The 21,339-nt window shown below is 37.9% G+C and overlaps 2 protein-coding genes across 3 annotated transcripts; both read left to right on the top strand.

Moving 5' to 3' along the window:
• The first annotated feature begins 11,539 nt into the window (after positions 1–11,539).
• LOC131772458 (uncharacterized) lies at positions 11,540–14,425 on the top strand. The gene is made up of 3 exons (XM_059088347.2): positions 11,540–11,651; positions 12,820–13,163; positions 13,868–14,425. The coding sequence occupies exons 1-3, from the start codon at positions 11,578–11,580 to the stop codon at positions 14,182–14,184; spliced, it is 735 nt and encodes a 244-aa protein (XP_058944330.2). The 5' UTR covers positions 11,540–11,577; the 3' UTR covers positions 14,185–14,425.
• A 947-nt stretch (positions 14,426–15,372) lies between these two features.
• Positions 15,373–20,346, top strand: LOC131772524 (ly-6/neurotoxin-like protein 1). 2 transcript variants are annotated; one of them, XM_059088446.2, is made up of 2 exons: positions 15,373–15,513; positions 19,376–20,346. In XM_059088446.2, the coding sequence occupies exons 1-2, from the start codon at positions 15,447–15,449 to the stop codon at positions 19,855–19,857; spliced, it is 549 nt and encodes a 182-aa protein (XP_058944429.2). In that variant the 5' UTR covers positions 15,373–15,446; the 3' UTR covers positions 19,858–20,346. The 2 variants fall into 2 exon arrangements, 1 of the variants encoding a protein (XP_058944429.2); XR_010715704.1 differs by lacking the exon at positions 15,373–15,513 and adding an exon at positions 17,542–18,114 and having other exon boundaries at positions 19,376–19,460.
• The last annotated feature ends 993 nt before the right edge of the window (positions 20,347–21,339 follow it).

Consider the following 21,339-nt stretch of genomic DNA (forward strand, 5'->3'; position numbering starts at 1 on the left):
TGGAATAGTCATGGCAATTACCGCAGACATATGCGCGCCTGCGCTTCTGGGAGGAAAAAAAAAACCTAGCAACGAACCGCCGTGAAATGATATTTGCTAAGTTTTGGGTTGCTTTGTTTACTAAGCTGTCTTAAAAACAAATCGGTGGGTGAATTGTATGTGAATTGGGGATCATTGAAGGAAAAATCTTTTCCTATCATAAACCTTTCATTAACCAGTGAAGAACGGAGTGCGGTCCACATCTCCGCTAAAAGATTATTTGTCGGGAATATTAGTTATGAATTAGGCATTGATTAAATGTCCAAGTAAATATCAATTATCACGGAATTGTAAATGATTGCACTAGAGAGTTGACAGATTTCATAATATTGTAAACAAAGTCCGCAGTTGATTTACTGTAAGAGAGATGCAGTAATTGCTCGCGTTTAGTCCGCCTAGTAAGGAAGGGAAAACGTGCTTTTGGATAATAAGAATTAAGTATAGGCATATTACAGTAGGTTGACTTGGGAATTTACTGCACTCGTGATTGTAGGGAAAACACTTGCTGGTAGTTACGCAAGGCGAACTATGAGAGACTGTAATAGATATAGCATAAGTTGGATTTGGGAGAATGTTTGAACTGTTACAACGAGAGAATTGATAGAATTAATTGATAGAACGTCGGCGGAGTTCGTCGAGAATAAAACTTGGAAAAGAAGATAGAATACAGTCCTCTTCGATTGATATCGAGTTAACCAGCGGCTGCGGAGTCCGTATAGATTCCGCGAAATTATTATACAATGACAAGTCTGTCTTATTGACAGATTTATTTTTTAGAATTACCATAACAGGTGGATTGAATTAGACAGTTTGATGGCTTGATTTCAAGAGAGCTCGATGACAGCGAAGTTCAACCGTCAATTTTTTGCGACACTCCTATTTGTAAGAAGTTAACCAAGTTAACGGCAATGGTGGTGATGATAATGATGACAACAATGTTAACATTAATATTGATAAAGACCAGGCTTACAGTTCTTGTAACATTCCTGATTGCAGAAACATTTCCCCTTTCGTCGATGTCGATAGCGAGAACATTTGCCGCTCGAAAAAGAATCAAAATTGATATTTAAGTGGGGAGGGGAGGGGAGGGACGTGAAAAAAAGAAAAAAAAAAAAAACACTTGACAAGTGTGGTAGGTTCAGATGCCAAACATATCTTAAGTAGAGACGGACAATTTTATTTGAAATGAAATGCCTTGATACAGAATAGTATTTTGAACTAAAAAAAAATGGTTCACGGCTGCCGAGAATGTATTTCTTGGGATTGCTTGATTCAGACACAACGGCCAGTTAAACAAAGGTTTTACTCGATTAAAGTAAACTTTATCACAAAAAACTTTACTTATTCAGAACCTTTAAGAACATTTTTATTAAGAAATTGAGGGGCTTTTACAGCAGCGCCCAAAATGCACGTATGCGCATGGTCTTCCTCCTGCGCCCACAAGCAGAGCTACTCAATCTTGCAAACTTGCATAAGTAGTGTTAGTGCTTATTTTAAAGTGCTTGTGTGAATTTCTTGAGTGTGTGTCTGAATGCTAATCTGCCATTGAATGATCATTTGTATTAAACCCAAACTGGATTTTTCCACAACTACATACATTTTGTGCTTTAATATCACATGTGATTCGAAATCGGAAAGGAAGGAAATGTGGCTTAAAGTTGATTAAAATTGGACCCCAATCAGTTTGTTGGGCCTATTGTTCGAGCAAATTATAATTACTTCTAAATGTTCTCCACTGTGAAATAAAATCCTTCTCGACATTGAAAAAAACAGTCAATAAACTTAACGACATAACATTTGGTCAAGTTGATGACGATTGATCATAAAAGAGGCAGTTTTTCCAGAGATCAGTTCAATGTGTTGAATAAAGAGACAGCAATGTTCTTACTGTCTCTTAAATTTGAAAGGTGGCCCCAGTTAGAAGAATGATAATCATTACTAGAACAGAGGCACTTGTCTTTACTTGAGAATTGCAAGAGTCTTCGGCACAACATGACACGTGACACGTTACTTTCATCGGGATACCAGGCTTCTCGAGGTCTCTACAAGCTTGAAGTGTACTGCTAGAGCACTGGGCTGGAGGCAAACAATCACGTTGAAAACGCTTTGATTGTGGCATGGTAGTGTTATCGTATGTCACGTGATAGTCATATTTGACGCATCTCCCTTCTTGTGCGGTACACTCTTTTATCGTCATGTTTCTGTCGCAGTTTTCCCATGACTCTCCGCTTTCGCAGACGTTACATCGTAGGCTAAATGCTAAAAAAGATATAAATTATGATGATAACGATATTAATTATGTGTCTGAGGAGGCTGTTAACGAAAGCTGTTTTTTGCTTGGCTTAGCTAATTCGATGTCTGAGCGTTACGTTGAAATATGCACTACTCCTACTTCTACCACTGCTGATAATAATGATGACAAAGATGATAATGATGATGGAGTTTACAGGCAATATTATTGCCAAACATAGTGGTTTCTTCTTAACTTTCTGATGGCTTTACCTTATTGGGAAACTCGTACGCTGCGCGTGAAAGGTTTTATAAATGGATTAACATGTCGTGATACATCGGGACTTATTAAGACTTACCGGCGTTAAATTTGAAATGAATATTAATGGAGCACGCGCCACACAATAGCGAAAATGGCCTGAAAATCATTGGAGGGGTGTATGTTTTTCTTGCTTTCGCTAAAATCACTTTGAATAAATCCCTTTTACCATCTGGCTTTTTGAGAAGAGAGATTTAATAAGCCCCCTGTAACTTTGTTTTTGCTTTGGTATGTCTAGAAGGCATATGAAAACGAAAATAAAAACTCGCTTCTTCTTAATTTTGCTAGTATGAGAAACAGTCCTTCGCCTTATTATAGACGTGATTCTAAGAAAGGAAAAATTAAATTTTGTGTTTTTACCACATGGTTATTTTAGCTTGAGGCGAATAACGATAATATTATTGATTTTTCAGATTATCATCCGTAAGAATTAAAATGTTAGTAAAACCAGTTATAAGACTGATTAAAATCTTTACGTTGCACCTATGCACCACAAAACTGAAGTCAGATAATCCATCGTGATGGAAAACTTTGTCGTTTTTAATTTCTGCTTGGATTTTCGGAGTCAAATCAAATTTTTAGAAACAGAAAAGGACAGAAGAAGTAAAGTAAAGGAATTAATTCCGTAGATTTCTTAAGAAGCTTTGGTGATAAGATGAGCTGAATAGGAAACGTACGGTTTTATTTTTCCAGTAAACGAGTATATCATGTTAGTTATCTACTCATTTTCATTTTACGTGTAATACTTAACAAAAGAATTTAAGTTGCACCAACCACGAAACGGGGAAAACTCAATTTCTCTTCACACATAATCCTCTTGCGGCGTCACTATACTTGTTTTGATGCTCTGAAACCTCAAAGCCCTCACAAATACCTGACTTAGCAAGGTAGACATTCATGATAGCTTCATAGAGCGACACCGCAGGTTTCTGGCGGTCATCCGTCAATTTCCTGAGGTATTTACTTAGTTCTTACCCTGTCTTGCTTGAGGGTCTCTGAAATTTTTGTTATAGAATTTGTACGCTTTAATTTAAGAACAGAGATGGCTGCCGTGGTTCAACGAGTTAAGTCTCCGAGTGATCGGAATAGTGTTGAGATAAGTAAATTAATATTTTTGAACCAGTTCAAAGTAAAATTGGAATTATTGAGAATGAATACTTAAAAAAGAAATGACAAGAGAGATTTAATATGCATTTAAAAGATACTGATTTCTTTGAGCGCGGTTGTCTCATCGTCTCTAATTACATATGTCAGTTAAAACATTTAAACTGGAATGAGTGAAACTAATTTTTTCTCTTCTAAGGCCTATATCCTGTCGTCGATTGATTGTTAAAAGAATTGGAATTCATTGAGTTTTTTTTCAAATCATCAGGCTTGCACATTAGTTCCTGTGTCCGGTGAACACACAAACCTCGCCAACGTTTGTAATTGTATTTGTTGTCTTTTAGATTTTTACTAATCTTTCTGACGCGTAATATAAAGTTTTGTCGAATATAAATCAGAAAGACGCGTATGTTTCGGTTTAAGCATTCGATTAAACTTACCTTTAGGGAGAAAAAACATTAAGAGTAACGGAAACAAAATAATAATTTTGCCTCGGCCCCGATTTGAACAGGTAAAATTCGCCATTCGTGCGTCGGACCAAGTCGGCAGGTTGTTTGAACTGCGACCAGAAGTTTTCACAGAGTTACTCGGCATGCACAAATTCTACGAAAAAGTTCTTCAGCGAGTCATTAATATTTTAGTTTATTATTGTATTCATGACACCTGCAAGAAGACTCGACACCGTTTCGATGGTGACTAATAATATCTACATACAAGCACCAGAAGGTGTCGCTATCATTGACTTTCTGACTGCGACATTTCATGCGAACTCAGTCGTTGCAGAAAACCATTTTACATTATTGCGTAGTAAGCCGTTTGACGGAATACTTAAAGTACTCAAGTTTTTCAAATGGATAATTGATTTTTTAAACACGATCAACAATAAACTTTGAATGAATTTGATTGCAAGCGAAATGTTTGCTCACTAGAACACAATAATCATGTAAGTTTAATATATTTGTTTAATTGATATTTTTCTTTCATGTGCGGTTCAACAGTCGTTGTAGGCGTGACCAATTCTTACTGAACCAACATGGCTTTTATCGCTATGTACGCACCGCTGCGTGCACAAAATTTGACGCTTGCGATTCATTTTACGCAAAGTTCCCGCGAGATCCCGTTTATCAACTTATTTTGCTACAGTCAATTGTGGAACTAGTTAAGTGCCATTAGCGGTCAAAATAACGAAAAAATTTGAACTTATAAAAGGGGAATTGTTCTTCAACAAATGCGCCCTTATTAGCAATATTGACACTGCGGGTAGAACGAGTTATGAAAGCCCTTGCGGAGTTTGGATACCACTTAAGAAGCTAAAGTTGGCCAAGGCTGCGCTTGGAGCAACCGGTTTATGCTTCTCTCTTGCTCTTCCTGCGTGTATCCATACCTCGATATAAACTCGCTAAGAATAAAACTATTCTTATCAATTGCTTTTATTAGGAAGCTAGCTTCAATCCTGGCTTGTGATTTTCCTATTTGTTAAATTAGTATGAATATTTCCAAGTATGATAAACTTTCATAATTACTGAATAAGAAAAGATTTTTCAATCATATAAGAGCATTTGCGACATCGCACAAACTGGATATACATCTCTGTATTTTTTTTTTCAAGTATTATTTACCAAAGTAGAGGCGAATTACGGTAGACGTTCGCTGCGCTCTGAAACGCTACAGTAAAAATATCTACCACTTCTACTAGCACCGAGAAGAACATGAAGAATAATCAATGATGAACGGTACAGAGATTTACATTCACAGTATGAAGGCAAGAAAAAACAGATGACTTTTCCACCGAGTTTCGAGAACACTCTTCAGATAAACCATTTCCAAAATAAAGTCAATACAATTTTACTTGCACAGCTTGATTTTCTAATTCACAATGGATTTTAATGACAACCGTGGGGATAGATTGGGATGAAGCCTTATAAGGTATAAATAAGCTGCAAATTTGGAAAAATATTTCTTCTGATACAAGGCAAATTTCAATACGCTCTTCGAAAACCGAAGCCAAACCTCTATATAGATAAATATATATTTAGCCAAGCCTAAAAGCCGAGCTCGCATTTTTTTTCCCGCACGTCTTAAGGGCACAACGCCTTGCCCCGGCCAGGACTAGAACCCGGGTTGTCCGACTCGGAGCTCAGTGCACTGACTACCAGACTACTGGACAAAGCCGTGGCGTTGGTGTGCCCGCGGTACAGTTGACCACGCATGTTAAAAGTAGCATCTTGGTCGGTCGTATGGTCGAACGGTCGTAAGTCCAAATTTTTTCGGCTTGATCGTTTACTACTATTTTGTATACTATGGGGCTACGCTCTGCGACCTCCGCTATTATCGCGTCGTGGAGGAACAGAATCAAAGTGTTTTCATTAGTCATTTTACTTCTAAGCACCATTATAATAAATTTTAGCGATAATAAGATTTAATTATCATGACGACTACAGCTTGCAATGAAAACGATCTCTTGAGACTAAATATTTTCATTTGTAAGGAGACTGATATAGCAAATTATTCTCTCAATTGACAGTCTAAAATTCTACCATTGCGACCTCTTAGCGAAGATGTAACGAGATTCTTCAAAAAGAAACATGTAAAAAAAATAGGTGCTGAATATTTCCGTATAAAATATTTAGAATAAAAAAAAAAATACGTGTCTAATGCGCTGATAGATGTTATGCCAGCGGTATCCTCCCTTGCGAAAGGAAACTGTTTGTCATGCGCATTGCTACCGCTGACCTTTGCAACTCGAGTCAGTCCCAATTGACTAAAGAAGTCTTATCCAAATTCGTGGTAGCAATTGTAGCCTATGTATTTGCTTATCAGTGAAACAAAATTTCACTACTACTTAAGTAGTGTTTATAACTGCGAGGATCGGTCCCATTTTCGTTTCTTCAACCGCAGTTCACATATACGATTTTTTGTATATTTACAGTCATTTACATATGTACCTATAAACCCGTTGCCGTCTCAACGCTCATTGCTAACACTTTTTAGGTACCAACGTTTGTGTAATCGAGTGTATGAAGAGGGTCACAATGGTGTGATGGCTTTTACGGCTAACGGTTAAAATTTTGGACATATTTACTTTTTTCTTGTGAGTAATATCCATATCGTATTTTAGGTAATTTAAGTGTAAATCAAAATAAATGGTGATAAAAATCTTACCTCTGGATTAGGGTGCAAAGACTCCTATCGTTAGAAATCAGTCGTCTCGATTTGCTATTTTCAAAGCTTATTTGTTGTTACTGTCTGCTTTTTTGAGAGCCTTATTACTTCCTTCTTATGCCATTGACGTAAGACATTGTTTGTATTTCATCATTACCAATTAAAATTGGCGAGTGGAACTTTCCGAAAGAATACCTAAACCACGGCGAGAATTATTGAAAACCTTGACATCGCGTAAACTTCTGCTAGAATCCTACTTTCAAGGAAATCCTATTGCTGGCGGAGATGAGTTAGGAAAAGCGTGTATTTAATTACAAAAAATGAAAAGTTAGACAGCTGTGACGAAATGAATCATACACAAAAGGGGTGCTATCATGATTGTTAGAAATGACGCTACAGACGATCAGAAAGCGAATGATTGGTAGCGTGCTGCACATATCTGCGGTTTTGTGACAAGCATTCATATTTTAGTCGGGCGCGGTTATTCACTTTGTTCCGAACACTCGTAGCAAGAAACACCCGAATGACGCGTGAGTATGCAACATGTCGAATGCAACGAACTTGGTAGTTGTGATGCTGATCATTTTCTTACCAGTGGGTAAGTATAGAATTCATGTTTATCAACTCTGAGGCAATGACAAATATATTTCATCGCTAGTTACATCTTGTTTCTATTTCCGCGTTACTGCTACGTGGCTGCACTAACCTGCATGATGTTCGTCAAGGGCTCGTTCATCGTAAAGCTACTACTTTGCAACAATATTAACATTCTTGGAGCTTTATCAAGTGAAGTTTTATAGCTTCTTTCTCTGGCTTTCTCTCGCAGCCGTTAAAGTGTCTTAAAATGTCGAGTCGCGAATCAAAGCGGTTCTCCCGCATATGGAATGCTCAAATACGCTTACAGAACATTTGTTTATTCAGCTTCCTATTTGTGCAACTATGCCGAAAGGTGAGCAGAACCTTGTTTAGCTTAGTTTTCGAATACCGAGGATATAAAGAGGTTTACAAAGAAGCGTAGCTTTGCACTGCGGTAACGTTTCGTAAAATATGTGATAAGTATGTGCATGCAACTGTCATCAATATTTATCGAGGTATTAGTTCATAGAGTGAGCCGAAGTGATAAACTATGCCACGAAGTCTCACTGAATTATTTCTGGGTTTTCATGCACGGATGCACATTCAGGTAGTTATAGCGAGGGAGTTAAGGAGTTTTATTGAAAAGTTGTTTTCAATTTGAAAACCCCAATTTCTTTGGGAGTAGTGGTTTTTAGAGCTGATTATGCTGTAGTCTACGTTTCAAAGATTATTTTCCGTCATTTTCACGCTAAAATTGACCCAGTCTTTGGTTGAAGTAGGCTGATGAGCGGATGATCTTCTCTCGATCTTTGCTCTTTCGCCCCAAATATCTGTAGTATGAGAGAAGACAAATGACAGCTTTATTATAAAACGGTGTCTTACATGAAAGACTTTTGAGTAAGATATCATCATCTGACATTGCCTGAAATGTTTCTCCTAAATCCAGTGATTTCCCGTAAATGTTTTGTGTGTCTCAGCAACACCTCTTGGAATGACTGCGATGCCAATCGAAAAGAAGCCGAATGCTCAACTTCGACGCATTGCTTCAGATCCAGCTCCAACATCTCCAGGAAAGAAAGTTACGCTAAAGGCTGCACGCGCACGTGTTCTGCTTCTTGTGTTCCCACCCAGCGGCTTCCTGATGTAGCTTGTAAAGTGGACTGCTGTTCCGGAGATTGCTGTGCCAATGGTCGCATGATTACTGAGCACTCTCGTTATGATGGCCTTCGCTGGACTTCTTTTCTTGTTTGGTTATTAGATCTCTTAGATTGAACACAATTACAGTATATATTCAAATGGTGTTGTTGGGTTTGGAATTGTAATTATCGACATAAATTCGTCATTAAGTATGTTCAGGATGTCAGTGTAATGCTCGAAGCAATTACTTTTTTTTATAAATTTTGTCGTATTAATAATGATTTTTCTAAGGAAGCAAGATCGATGAATATTGTATTTTTTGTGACATAATACGCACTTCAATAATAACCAATACGTTAACCGCAATTATTTATTGCTACTTATGAACAGACGAAAAAACCCTTGAAAAAAGAAAAAGGCGCATAAAATACTCAGCGTTTATCGAGTCAGCAACAGGTACCGGCCAAAGGTCGACCCCCAGTTTTCATATTTTGAGAAAAAAAATATGCATTTGTCGAGCCCACTTTAAAGTTATTGGTTGTCTTTGCCCACGCCCTGAAAAGATGCTGCCGGAGAATTTCATTCCATACAGTTTCGTTTTGAGCGAAGACTTACTTTCCCACCATCAGGTACTGTATAGGGCTCCGCGGCTCTCCATCAATACTTTATTTTTAGAGACCGTTTTAATCAAAATTGAAAGAAACCAGAGAACCTCAGAGACTTCTCTGTCCCATAAACAACCAATAAATTTGCACATAATAAATAAGACGGGCATCAATTCTGATTTTTGTGATACCATTTCGCACACGAACACCGTGACAAACAGTTTATAAACGAAAGTTCCGGTTTTGTAGAGTGTGAATTGTTAGAAGTAAATTCTCTAACACTCGTTGTTGGTTTGGTGGATTCTTCTTTAATTTCATTTCTTCTCAAGTTGTTACAACTCCTATCTGACAGGGAAAACTAGAGTCTCCGCTTATAAAGGTGACACTGCGGATGACATTTCTAAGCCGTCAATCTTCTTGTGTCGTCATCGGACCATCTTAACTAGCGAATCACGCTCGACTACGTATTACAGTTCCCACATACTGAGTATGCACCTTCGAGTTGTTTACGCAGTTACAAAATCAATTTCTACCTTAATTTTCATATCTTTATGGTTGAGATCGGCCAGAACAGAAACGAGATCGTTAATATAAAAATTACAAATAACCTTGGTTCCGATTATTATTTATACCTGAAAGGGTATCTTAAGAGAAAATCACCTTTAAAGATTGTTACATAACAACATCTTGGTCACAAGAGTCAAAGAAGAAAGGCGCTCACAAGTACCGCTCCCCAAATTTGCTTTCGGTTGCGGAACATGAGGGGTATCACCTGTTTACACCTTAAATTACCTCTGGGAATACGAAGGTGTCGAACGCGACCTATTACCAGGGAGATTTACTCTTCCTGGACTAACAAATTAACTTATTTAAGAACATGGCTTATCACGAGTTCCATGTCAACCTCACGATCACAACGAGGAAAACGTGATTAAACTCACTAGGAGAACGTGGCCAAACTCACAAGAAGAACGTGATTAAACTCAACCTTTAAGATGAGACCACCAAGAAGGAGTACGAATTAAGCAACCTTCCCTTTTTATAATTTGAATTAAATGACTTAGAATAATATAATATTTCCATTCCTTTTCTTTCCGACACCAATGCAGGAAACCCTTACGATATTGTAGATTAACTATAATTGTAATTTTATCATTTAACACAATTGCTATTTTCCCAAGTTTATTCCCTTCATCATAAGCGTCTTGCATTGTCTGATAAATTGTTTGCGTATCAGAACCCTAAACCGTACAGGCATAAGCCGCTAGCGAGTACAGACAATTTTTATAGAACCACTCAGCGCTATTCACCATAAAATTTGGTTTTAAATTACTTTTCAAGGTAGCAAACTTCTCGTTGACTGTTTCTTTTGAGCTGTTCAAGTACGGAAGGAAGCAGGGATAAATATAAGACAATAGCTTCTATTTGGTGCGAAAATATGCACAGATATTTGTCTGCGGACCTCACCTTTTCTGAGATGCGAACAGTTTTCCGAGAACGAGGTTCAAGAGAAAATGAGAGCTTAAAGAATATCCAAGGACTATAGAGGAGAATATTTTTGCGCCAAATGGAGGCTATTGTGTTTATTATCCTTCAAATATCTTTGCAGCGCGCAGTTGAAATGTCGACGAACGATTTATTGTTTGCTGCGTGGGATGTTTACTTTTCAGAGTTCTCTGTTACGACTGTATGGACAAACAAACACGTTCTGTAAGAATATGTAAACGTTCCCTCACCTTGAATTGAATTTTAAACGAACATTTTTAACGTAGGGTACCAAAGGGAAATTGGGGAATATCACTTCGATTATACCCGTGAAAAACCCATCTACCAATCGTAGGCGAGCAAAAATATTTGACGGATTTTAAGAAAACACTTTTTCTTCTTTTCCTCATAGATTTTCGCGCTTTGCACTCGTCACCAGGCGCTCGCACCTGTTTGTCTGAGAAAGAATCAATTTAGGCCGAATCAATGAATATGTGTCACCAAACAGATGTTCACCCAAACTTACCAATGCCGTTTATCAATAAAATTAACTCGGCTCGGCAAACCTATTATCTGATACAGACTTTATAATTTGTGGATTTGCCTTTTTCAGATTAAAATTTAAAGGAAAATTGTTTATTGTTTTGCGATCACAAAGACTGCTTCATTTTTATTTGCTGAAAGATGTCAACAGAAACAGCTTCTTCATCTTCGTCACCCAATTCCCCCGTCAAGTCAACCATGATGTGTGGTCAATTCTTGTTTTTGGAATTTCTGATATTTTTTGTCATATTCTTAGTAGGTTTTGCAAGCAATATTTCGTTTATTTTGCTGAGTTGTAAGACAGGAAATAATTCCAAATCCTACAGCAAGAACTGCAATGACTATCTGCTTCACTGCTCCATTGCAAACTTGATCCTTATGGTCAGAATGCCCTTTGATATCATCAGCTTCACAACAAATGGATCTTGGTTTTTTGGGGAGTATTCCTGCAGGTAAGTCAAAGAGTTTTAATCAGTTTGGAGACGCAACCCTTAACTTTCCGCACACTCGATCTGATAACTTCAATCTACTTTCAAAGTAACTTCACTTGTTCAGTTATGCTGAATTCCTCTCAATGCCTCCTATTTAAATTCAACTTTAGAAAGTTTCGCTTTTATTTCACTTTGTCTCTTCGAAGATATGAATCCGTAAATGTGACTGAGACAATTCGCCAACCTCGGCTATTCAGTCACTGACCAGGATTTAAAATGAGTTTTTTTCGCGTGTGCGTTTTTCTCTTTTTACTTTTTCCTTACTTTTACAAATATTTTTTTGTACAAAAATAAACAGCAGTTTTTGTTCGTCAAGTTTTATGAACCAAATTTTGTGAACACTGAGGCATCTTCAAGGTGGAAGCAATCTTTCTTCCTGATTGGCAAATGACGAAAGAAGCGATCCAATTTTCGTGCGAGCTCGAAAATTTGCATTTTTATTAAAGGCCAAATTATAGTAAGCGTAAATGATTCTCTGCGTGTAGAATGGATATGAAAGAAAATGCTGGAAAACATTAAGACTGAATAGCAATTTGTCTCGCTTTTGGAGGATACAAAATGAACACAGCTTGTCTAAATATTTATTATCGTTTCCGCTTCTGTGACTCGACTGTTGTGTTTTACTGATAAAAGGGGTTTACGATTTAGCTGGAAAATCGATCCAAAAAAAAATGAAGTGAATTAACGTCGTAGCGAGAAATCTCTTCAGAAAATTACCACGTAGCTTCCTCAAAAAACACATTCAAAGACAGGAACCAAGTGAGACCTCGTAAAAAACGGAAATATACACTTTGGTGCCTCAACGGATTGAATAATTATGTGAACAACTAAGCTTCCCTTCATTGGGAATGGTGGGGGGGGGGGGTGTATTCAGCAACGCGGCTTGTCTGCAGAGGTTCCTAATTATTTGAGGTGGCGAGGGAGCCGAAGATTCCCTTTCTGTAAGACATTTGGTTGAAAAATCGTATGCTTCTGCTCAGAACAGCCGCGGCATGTTTCACTTACACCTTCCCATGTTCTGATAGAAATATTGCGATTCAAACCGTCTTTAATCAGAGGAAAACCAAACGTCGACTTCCGGTGAATTACTAAATAACTAAAACTTAATTTCTTTGCATTTCATTTCCAGCTTGCACTTTTTTGTCGAACGTGCGATTTACATTGCCATAGCAACCCATATCATGAATATGGCGCGCGATGCTTATACCCCATTTGGGTTTCCTACCCAGCCCTCTTCCTGTACAACCAACTGGGTTATGTCGTTGGTGTTTGCGTTCCCCTTGCTGTTCACCTCCCTAGTAAGGATACCTGGGAGGTGCACACGCTGCACACTGATAAACAACAGCTTGGGTCGAATGCCAGTGTTTCAGTGGACTGAATACCTGTACGTGGCCATCTTGCCTGTGATGACGGTTTGCTTTTACTGCAATAAGTTTGGTGTGCACCCAGACTATGAAGCCCTTGACAAAGCTGGTAAGAATAAATGTAGCTTATCACTTTGACTCGAAAAAGATCTTCGCGCGATCTTACTCAATGTTTACACAAATTAAGCTCCGGGGATTGAGGTGCGTACCAGCTTAGTTGTTACCGCGGTGAGGTCTTGGTCGAAAGAAGGCAAGTTTCAGGTACAGGCCAGACCCATGCATTTCTTCAGTCAGAAGTAAAGATGTGTAACCGGCTGGATACGCCAGGGACATCCGACAGAATGCCTGGTAGTGACCTGTGCATTCTTCCCTGGAAAGGGGGAAGGGGAAGTAGTAACAATCCACTCACTTACGCATCATTCAGAAAACTAGGAAAAGCCTTTGGGGTCATAAGACTTCCGCGCAAATTTAACCTTTTGATTTAATATTTTTGTGGGATGAAGTGATTGTCAAACAAAGGCCAAGAGTTGATTGTTACGCCCCGAAAGTGTTTAGTTTGCGACCCGGAACCAGCCATTTCTGGAGTATCATCTCACCAGCTTGATTTTCATTACTAGTTTGATGAGGCCACAATCAATCAGATTCGTATTTTTTTTCCATCTCAGTAAATCAATTTAATGGATAGAGTAGTGAAAGCAATGACTACAACAAAAACTTTTAAGCCCAGCTCCACTTATTCTGGCATTTTTTTTTTCAATACCAGTTTTTTAAACAGCATTCTAACGAAAGATAATTTTATACTCCTACCCCCAGACCCAGATGACCACAATGGCCAAACCAAGATGAAATTGCGCAGGATTTGCCTTACACTTGCTACGACCATTTTTATCTGTACCAGTCCAGCACGGCTTACCGAGATCGCGGGTGGAAACTTTGAATTGTGGCCTGGAAGCCGGATCATTTTCTTCTTTATTCCTCGGTTGCTGATTTATGGGCAGACCATAATATTCAGTGTAGTGTGTGCCTTTTCCTTTCCAAGCTTCTACCAAGAGGCTAAGATTGCAACAAAGAGAATATGCAGCTGCCGTATCCACCGCCTCATCCAGCATAAGACCCTCACTGAACAGTGAAATGATAATTCATTCCCCTTTCGGCTCCTATTTTGTTTCTTTTAACGTAACTTTGGGTAACTGTATAAAAGAGTACTTCGCAGCCCTCAAATGACTCCTTTAACGGGGATTTGTGTTTACAGTTCTGTCTCCATTCGCATAAGCGCCTTATATCCACCTGTAAGAGTTACAGGAATGTTATTTCTAAAAATCAAAATTAAAGGCCATGGTTATCCACCGTCGCACGTAAATTGATCCCGCAGAAGAGCTACTGCATTATCTGACAAAAATATAAAACAAGTTCTCACTATGAAAATATGTATTATTCTTAGAATTAATATAAGATAAATTTAAAACAATTGATGTTGGTAATTGAGAATAAAGAACCCGGCTAACCCGCCAACCATGAGAATGAGTATCATATTTTTGAAACAGGAAATATTCCGGTATTTCTCTAATATGTACATAATAGATAAATATGATTGCTGGTTTCCTTTTTCAAAATTAGTCGTTGGACGGATTACGATTTGCATTGAAAGAAGGACTAATTTAATTATCGGGTTCGAATCTAGTCGAAGCCTTAATGTTTTCACGTCTCTTTCCTTTTCGGCAATCACTTAATCGCAGCTTAAGGATCAGTAAATATTTTTAGCGTGGGGCAGAACATTTGGGGGATCAGTCGTGGCTAGAGGAGTATAAAGGAGTGAGCTATAGAAAAATGACTGCTAAGTAACTGTTAACAAGGGGAGATCATCAGAGTATCACATGGGGATCAGGCAGGAGGGTTCGAGGACGTCCTCTCCATGAACCGTCTGGATATAAGCCAACCCCAATTTCGTACGTAAAAGTTTTTTTTTTTTTTTCTTTTTTTCATCAAGATATTGCCAGGAGATGCTAATCGGTTGTCAATTACTGCAATGTATTGCAGTAATTCTGTCAGCTTTACTCTAAAAAAAGTCACTATTTACAGTATTCATTGTTTATTTGCGAAGTTTTGTTGTCGTTCTCTCCATCAGTTTTGAATGAAACTGATGGATTCCACATAATTCTTAAATTATGTGGAATCGAGAATGACTTTTGTTTCGAGGAATCCACATAATATTGAGCTAATGAATTGAGTGGCCCATTACATCTCAAAAAAGTTGACCAATCAAATTCAATGCTTCTTTAATTTAAATGTCATTACACCGCATTGAAGCTCATAGCGTGACAGCCGACAGTTCTTACTATTTGCAGCACAACGTTGCACAAGTTTCGCGTTGTCGCTAAATAACATTACCAGAATGCGGCTGAAGGGGTCCATTTTCCGATTAGCGACAATTTATGTGATCTTCGTTCTTCTTCCAGAAGGTGAGCAGTCTAAATAAAATCAAATTCAAAGGTTCAAGTTAAAATGAAATTTTTACCAACAGGAATTCGTCGGAGATACCGAGAAAAAACAAGGCCCTTCTCTATTAACGTAAACTAATAATGCTTTAAATAGACACAAACAACACGTCAATATCAAATATTTCTTTCAGTAGTGCCGACCAAAGGCTTTCAGCTCAGTTCAAGTTTGTCTGTACTGGCCTTTCAGATTCTAAAACATGTCGCTTGCTTTATGCAAATAAAATGTGCGGATGTTTTCGATTCTTTAGTCAAGTACACATTATTCTTAACCAATGCACCGTAACTGTCGCTTTTTTAATCCACTAAAACAATATCCGTAGTCCACAAAGAACCATTAATGAAAGAAAATAGTGAAAATATGTTATTCAATCATCGAAACAAACATGTTCTGACTATAGTTCCATATCAGACACTTAAAGCGTGTACAAACGGTCTGTTAAGATCTTCAGATAGTTTTTAAATTAATTAAACTTAATTTCTGAATATTCTATAGGAATTGGAAATTTTTGACCAGGAGACCTTCTCTAACAAACTAGGTTATTTTTCCATCGAAAAAGAAAGGGAACGAAATTGAAATATGCGTGACATAGATTGATAACGTGTTTGCCGCCCAGTGTTTGATGCGAGGACCCCATACAAAGTTAACGCGTCTAAAAAAAACCCGCTGGACAAGTTACGTTAGGTGACAGCTGCGGAAATTATTACCAAGGAATGAAGCACGCAATTCAATTGATTTATTTTGAAACACTGATAGTCATTCGGCAGGCGAGAGAAAATTTAATTAATGCCAACTAATAAGGCTGCAAAGAGTGAAATTATTACTGACATTATCAGTTTATGATAAACTGTTTGTCGTTTTAAAAAAATGTTGTTGAACTCTAAGTCTGAAGGTCCTTTGAAGAGAGGATCTGGGAAGAGTACTGAGCCATGAGATGGGGCCGCAAAATTCCCCACCCCAAAGAGTCCCTTTTGTCCCAAATATTTTAAGCGCGGCCAAACAGTTGCTAAATCTTAGGTTTACAACAGTATCCATGATTTGTCTTCCTTATTGCTCCCGAGCCTTTACAATATTGTCTGGGACAACTTAATAAACGATAAAATGAAATCAAAATTCTTTGTTAAGTATGGTGTTGTGGCATTTAGGTGACACATGTTGGATTAAAGCATATTGAAAACCATTGTTTAACCGTGTAAAAATCTTTATCACTCATTTCCGGATCAATAAAAATGATGATAAGTCAAGAGTAATAAAATTTCAAATCATGGAGACAACTTGCCAGGATGCAAGAATGCCTTATATAGTACATCAACTTATCATGACGTATTAACAATTTGTGGCTTTTTATCACGGACCAGGCCTGATCACGGACCTGCTACTGCATGTTACGTCACAAGATAAACACTAATCCATCTCCAGTAATGATTAATCAAAATGGCGGACCGAATGGCAGTAATTGACAAAAATACGGAAAATCCAAAGACCGATTATACGCTTCAGAATTGTTAGATTTTTCAGTCCTTTTTCAGCGTGATCTACATACAGGATATGATTGCATTCTTTTTTGGGCCATAGTAAAAATTTTAAAGTTTGAATCACAATTATGAAAGATCAAGTTTATTTTTGGCTTCGAGATAAATCTGGAAGGATGTGGAACGAACTCGTGGACCTTCCCACGGTTCGTTCCATGCTATTTGTCCGCTGCTGTTTCCTGTGGGGGTGACGTACCACTGATTCTTACGGCGTTAAAAGTATGTATACATACGTAATCTGCACGGAAATTTCTTGATGTATTTTCATTTCCGCGCCGATATTGCTCTGAATTGGTGTTTTCTTGATAAATAGGCTGTTTTATAGTACTTTGCTATGTAATTTTGCCGGTGGAAACTTCTGAGCAGTTCTCCAGTGGGTGCGCCATCCGGTGCGTGACACGTGAACTCCGAGTTAACAACACCAGCATAGGTTATTAGCAACTGGAGTAGCAAATAAAATATTTTTTCTTGAGAGAACTTCGGCAAACGAGAGTAATTCAATATAAGCTTGGCCCTCCAATCACCTCCTCCACTTAATTATCTGTGATATCTGGTCATCCCAATTCTTTGTTTTGCTTCCGAAACCGACGTAACACATTTTAGCAAAGAATGTCAAAGTAAACATTGAGCGAAGGAATCCAGTCACTAGTAACCGTGATGAAAGCTAATAATCAAACACAGCCCCTCTATCACAACCTCAACTTTAAAACATATGAAATTTTACCTTTACCCGATCGACAACAGAAATCTACTTATTGTTATCCGTGGTCTAAATTCCGGCATCAAAACGTGAGACATCTCATATTCGCAAACGTCATAATTCTGAGGTGCGGTTGTTGACACACACAGCGGAGGTGAATCGCTGACACATTTCCACGTTCCCTTGGATAAAAACCACGTCGCTTTCGGACATTCAACCAGTTTATCTTTGACGTGCAAGTGAGACATCTTCGATAACCTAGACGAGAATGACGCTGAATTTATGTGTGGCGCTTTTGAGTTGTACACTGTTGTTAGCATTCTGTCGTTGTGGTGAGTCGATATATTCATGATTTTAAGTAATTCAAATTGTGACGTTATTGTTGCTATTACCGGCTGATTTCAATGTAGCAATCGTTTTTTGTGAACGCTTGTATAAGTATGAAGGCAAGGTCTCCTCGACCTTTGAGAAAATGTCTCATTCATGTCAAATGAAAGCAATTTGCGGTCGCTATTCATTTAAAAAACACTCGAAGAAAGGACTATAACTCATATTTCCAGAGACTGATGACTGAAGGCATGAGTTTATTTATTGTAGGGAACTCGAGTTATTGAGGGTAAATATCCACGATTGTTACAACCAAAAGGCCAACAAAATTTGCCTTTGAGTCAGCCATTTATTCACTGAGTAAATTGCAACTAAATAAGGAATTGTAGTTAGTGTAAGTCAAAAGGTCAGGATTAGATTCACCTATCAACGATTTCATTTCAGCGTGACTTTGACATAACCCAACAATGGCATGTGATTTGAGGTGTTTGGTTTCTCTTTATTTTGAGAAACATAGAGAATGAATAAGAAGTTGCAAATTTCCGTGCGCTGATTTTGTAATGAGTATGAATTTAGGCCGGAAAATTTAGGTAAAATGAAAGAACTCTGAAACACGAGGCTTATGAAACACGATCTCAGACAATGGTCCAAGGGAAAGCCATAAGATACAGAGATGAGTAACGACTTAAGCTTGACATGGGTAACCTTGGGGTTTAATTGACAAAATGAAGAAGGAAAGAGCAAAGCTGATTCAATTATCTTCACCTTGCCACGTAGATAAGCTTGATGTCTTTTTAAAGCGGATTTAATGTTATATCAGACCAGTACGTGCTTAATCCTTTAATCACGTGCTTCTCAACATTCCACGAGTAAAGTAGCGTAACTTGTGTACGAAATGACCTTTCTATTGGTTTACTGACGTAATAACTCAAGCGGGATGTTTGAAGGACACTCGAAACGTTTGCAAATCACTCGTCTCCGACTTGTGCCAATTGGAGAAAGCTCAAAAATGTAAACAAAAAAGTTCGCTTAGACACAATTTACCATAAAAACCTAACAATGAAAAATCTAAAGTTTGTTTTAAAATTTAGGGATTAGTTGATTGATGGATGGAAGGAATGGCTAGAATGGCTTTTGCAGTCTCGTTTAGTAGGCTTGTGTGCATCACAAAAGTACCAACTTAACACATTTCTGATGGACATGCACCTGTGTCGTGTCTCCTCTTCGACTTGTAAATCTTATGACATCTCTTTTTTTCTTCCACAGGAAATACTCTTCTCTGCTATCAATGTGCCGCTGGTTCTGAGAGTGAATGTAACAATAACCAAAATCTAACCTCGTGTAAAGTTGCCGACGACCTTTGTACCACAGCAATATTTTCGCACTCGAACAACGAACATACCTACTCAAAAACTTGCTTACCACCATTTTTTATCAACGGATACTGCGAAACAATAAACAAGTCAAGACCTGTGTATAACTGTTCAATTTCCTCTTGCGATAAGGATTACTGCAATGGTCCACCACCTACAACACCAGCTACAATCGCAACAACAGTTACAATCGCAAGAACAGCTGATAACAAGATTCCCACTAAAGACATGAATAACCAAGAATCAACAGCCTCTCCACAAGATCCTACTGTCCGGTCTGGAAGCCCATCCACAACTTTTGGCTTAAGCACTTTGGGAATTACGATAGTCTCTTTAGCTCTTTGGAACATTTTAGTGATAAGCTACATCAGCTAACTTAATACGATTCAGCCGAATGTTGATGGAATGTTGATTGTATCTGTTGCAGAGGGATTTATTAACACTTTAAACCCATGGGGTGACCAGCATCTAATTTCTCCTTTCCGTAATAAGGCTAATTCACTTTTTAAGATCATGAGTATAAAGGAAATGATCACTAACCTAAGAAGCTTTGATTGTAAAATAAATTCTCGATATTAGTACCATAAGGATTGTGAAGATGAGAGACTAGAGAATGTGGATACTGTTTATGGGGTGTTAAGGGTAATAAGTTGACCTATATGTAACCAGAACATAACTTACTTGTATATAAAATCATCCTTACAGTATTTAAAAGTTTATAAAAGGTTGACTAGGAAATAAAGCCGGCATTTTTTTTTGTGACGCGTTTCTTTGAAAATGTATATCAGTAGTTATTTCGCCTCGCTGCATCAGTCATGATTACTTTCCCTTCATTTTTTGTCTTAACTAAGGAGTGGAAGTCAAAAGTGTATTCACCAGATATGTTTGGTATGAATTGTAATCTAAGTCTCGCATGTAAAACGTTTCGTAACGAATACTAAAAAGAAACGATTTCCACTTGACTTCCATCTGGACAATAACATTCAAGTCAATTATTTTTCTCAATTTGGCGAAGAGGATTATAACTACTGTAATCTAGCCATGTGTGTCAGTGAATGGTCTTAATCACGTCAACGTTGTATTTAAAATTTCTATAATCTTAGTTTATAACAAGTTCTGATAGTCTTTTTAAATCGAACTTACTAACGTTCTTTTTGAAAGGCCAGAGAAACGCGAACACATTTCCTCAGCGAAAGGATGTTTTGTCTTTTGTATTAAGTCTAACCAATTTTCTCTCAGATGTTCATATTTAGGGGACATGCAAGATAAAATTGAATTTAACAGCCTTGATTTAAGTTTTAACAATGAAATAACGGAATGAATGCAACAAAAAACTCCCAGGTTGTTGAACAATTTGTCAATAACTGACCACCTAGCACGTAATTATGTGTCCGGATGTTGATCGAGAATAACTTCAGAAGAATTTCTAGTGGAATTGTGAGCCCTTCATTCATACCCATATTTTGTTGTCTCCATGTCTCTCACTTCCTGCTTGATCATCATGTTGAATTCTGGCTTAATACAGTCTGAACCTCGGCAAAGGTAAATCAACCAAATAGGAAATCATCGATTTGACATTGAGTATTCAATATTTTAATTTCGGCGCCAGCGGTCGGACGATAAAGAATATCAAATCAGACATCAACTATCTTGCGGTATATTTGTGGTGTAAACAGGAACTTTTTCAGGAGAGGAGGGCGCGGAATAAAACGGATGGGAATGGCATTATTACCACTCCCTCCGCATACCTGCTTTCTGTATCAGTTTTATTTGGTTAAAGGATGTCCTCTTAACCTGCATAAAAGGCGCTACGAGGAATGTTAAGGCGCTGTACAATAAATATGAATTACGGGGAGA

Source organism: Pocillopora verrucosa, chromosome 1, assembly GCF_036669915.1.
Source record: "Pocillopora verrucosa isolate sample1 chromosome 1, ASM3666991v2, whole genome shotgun sequence".
Taxonomy (NCBI): Eukaryota; Metazoa; Cnidaria; class Anthozoa; order Scleractinia; family Pocilloporidae; genus Pocillopora; species Pocillopora verrucosa.

Bases quoted from the DNA above. Each gene is read 5' to 3' on its own strand.
- LOC131772524 (XM_059088446.2), top strand. From the start codon at position 15,447: ATGCGGCTGAAGGGGTCCATTTTCCGATTAGCGACAATTTATGTGATC. The intron at 15,514-19,375 runs GTGAGCAGTCTA...TTTCTTCCACAG, and splicing joins CTTCGTTCTTCTTCCAGAAG to GAAATACTCTTCTCTGCTAT.
- LOC131772458 (XM_059088347.2), top strand. From the start codon at position 11,578: ATGGTCAGAATGCCCTTTGATATCATCAGCTTCACAACAAATGGATCT. The intron at 11,652-12,819 runs GTAAGTCAAAGA...TTTCATTTCCAG, and splicing joins TTTGGGGAGTATTCCTGCAG to CTTGCACTTTTTTGTCGAAC. The intron at 13,164-13,867 runs GTAAGAATAAAT...TCCTACCCCCAG, and splicing joins TGAAGCCCTTGACAAAGCTG to ACCCAGATGACCACAATGGC.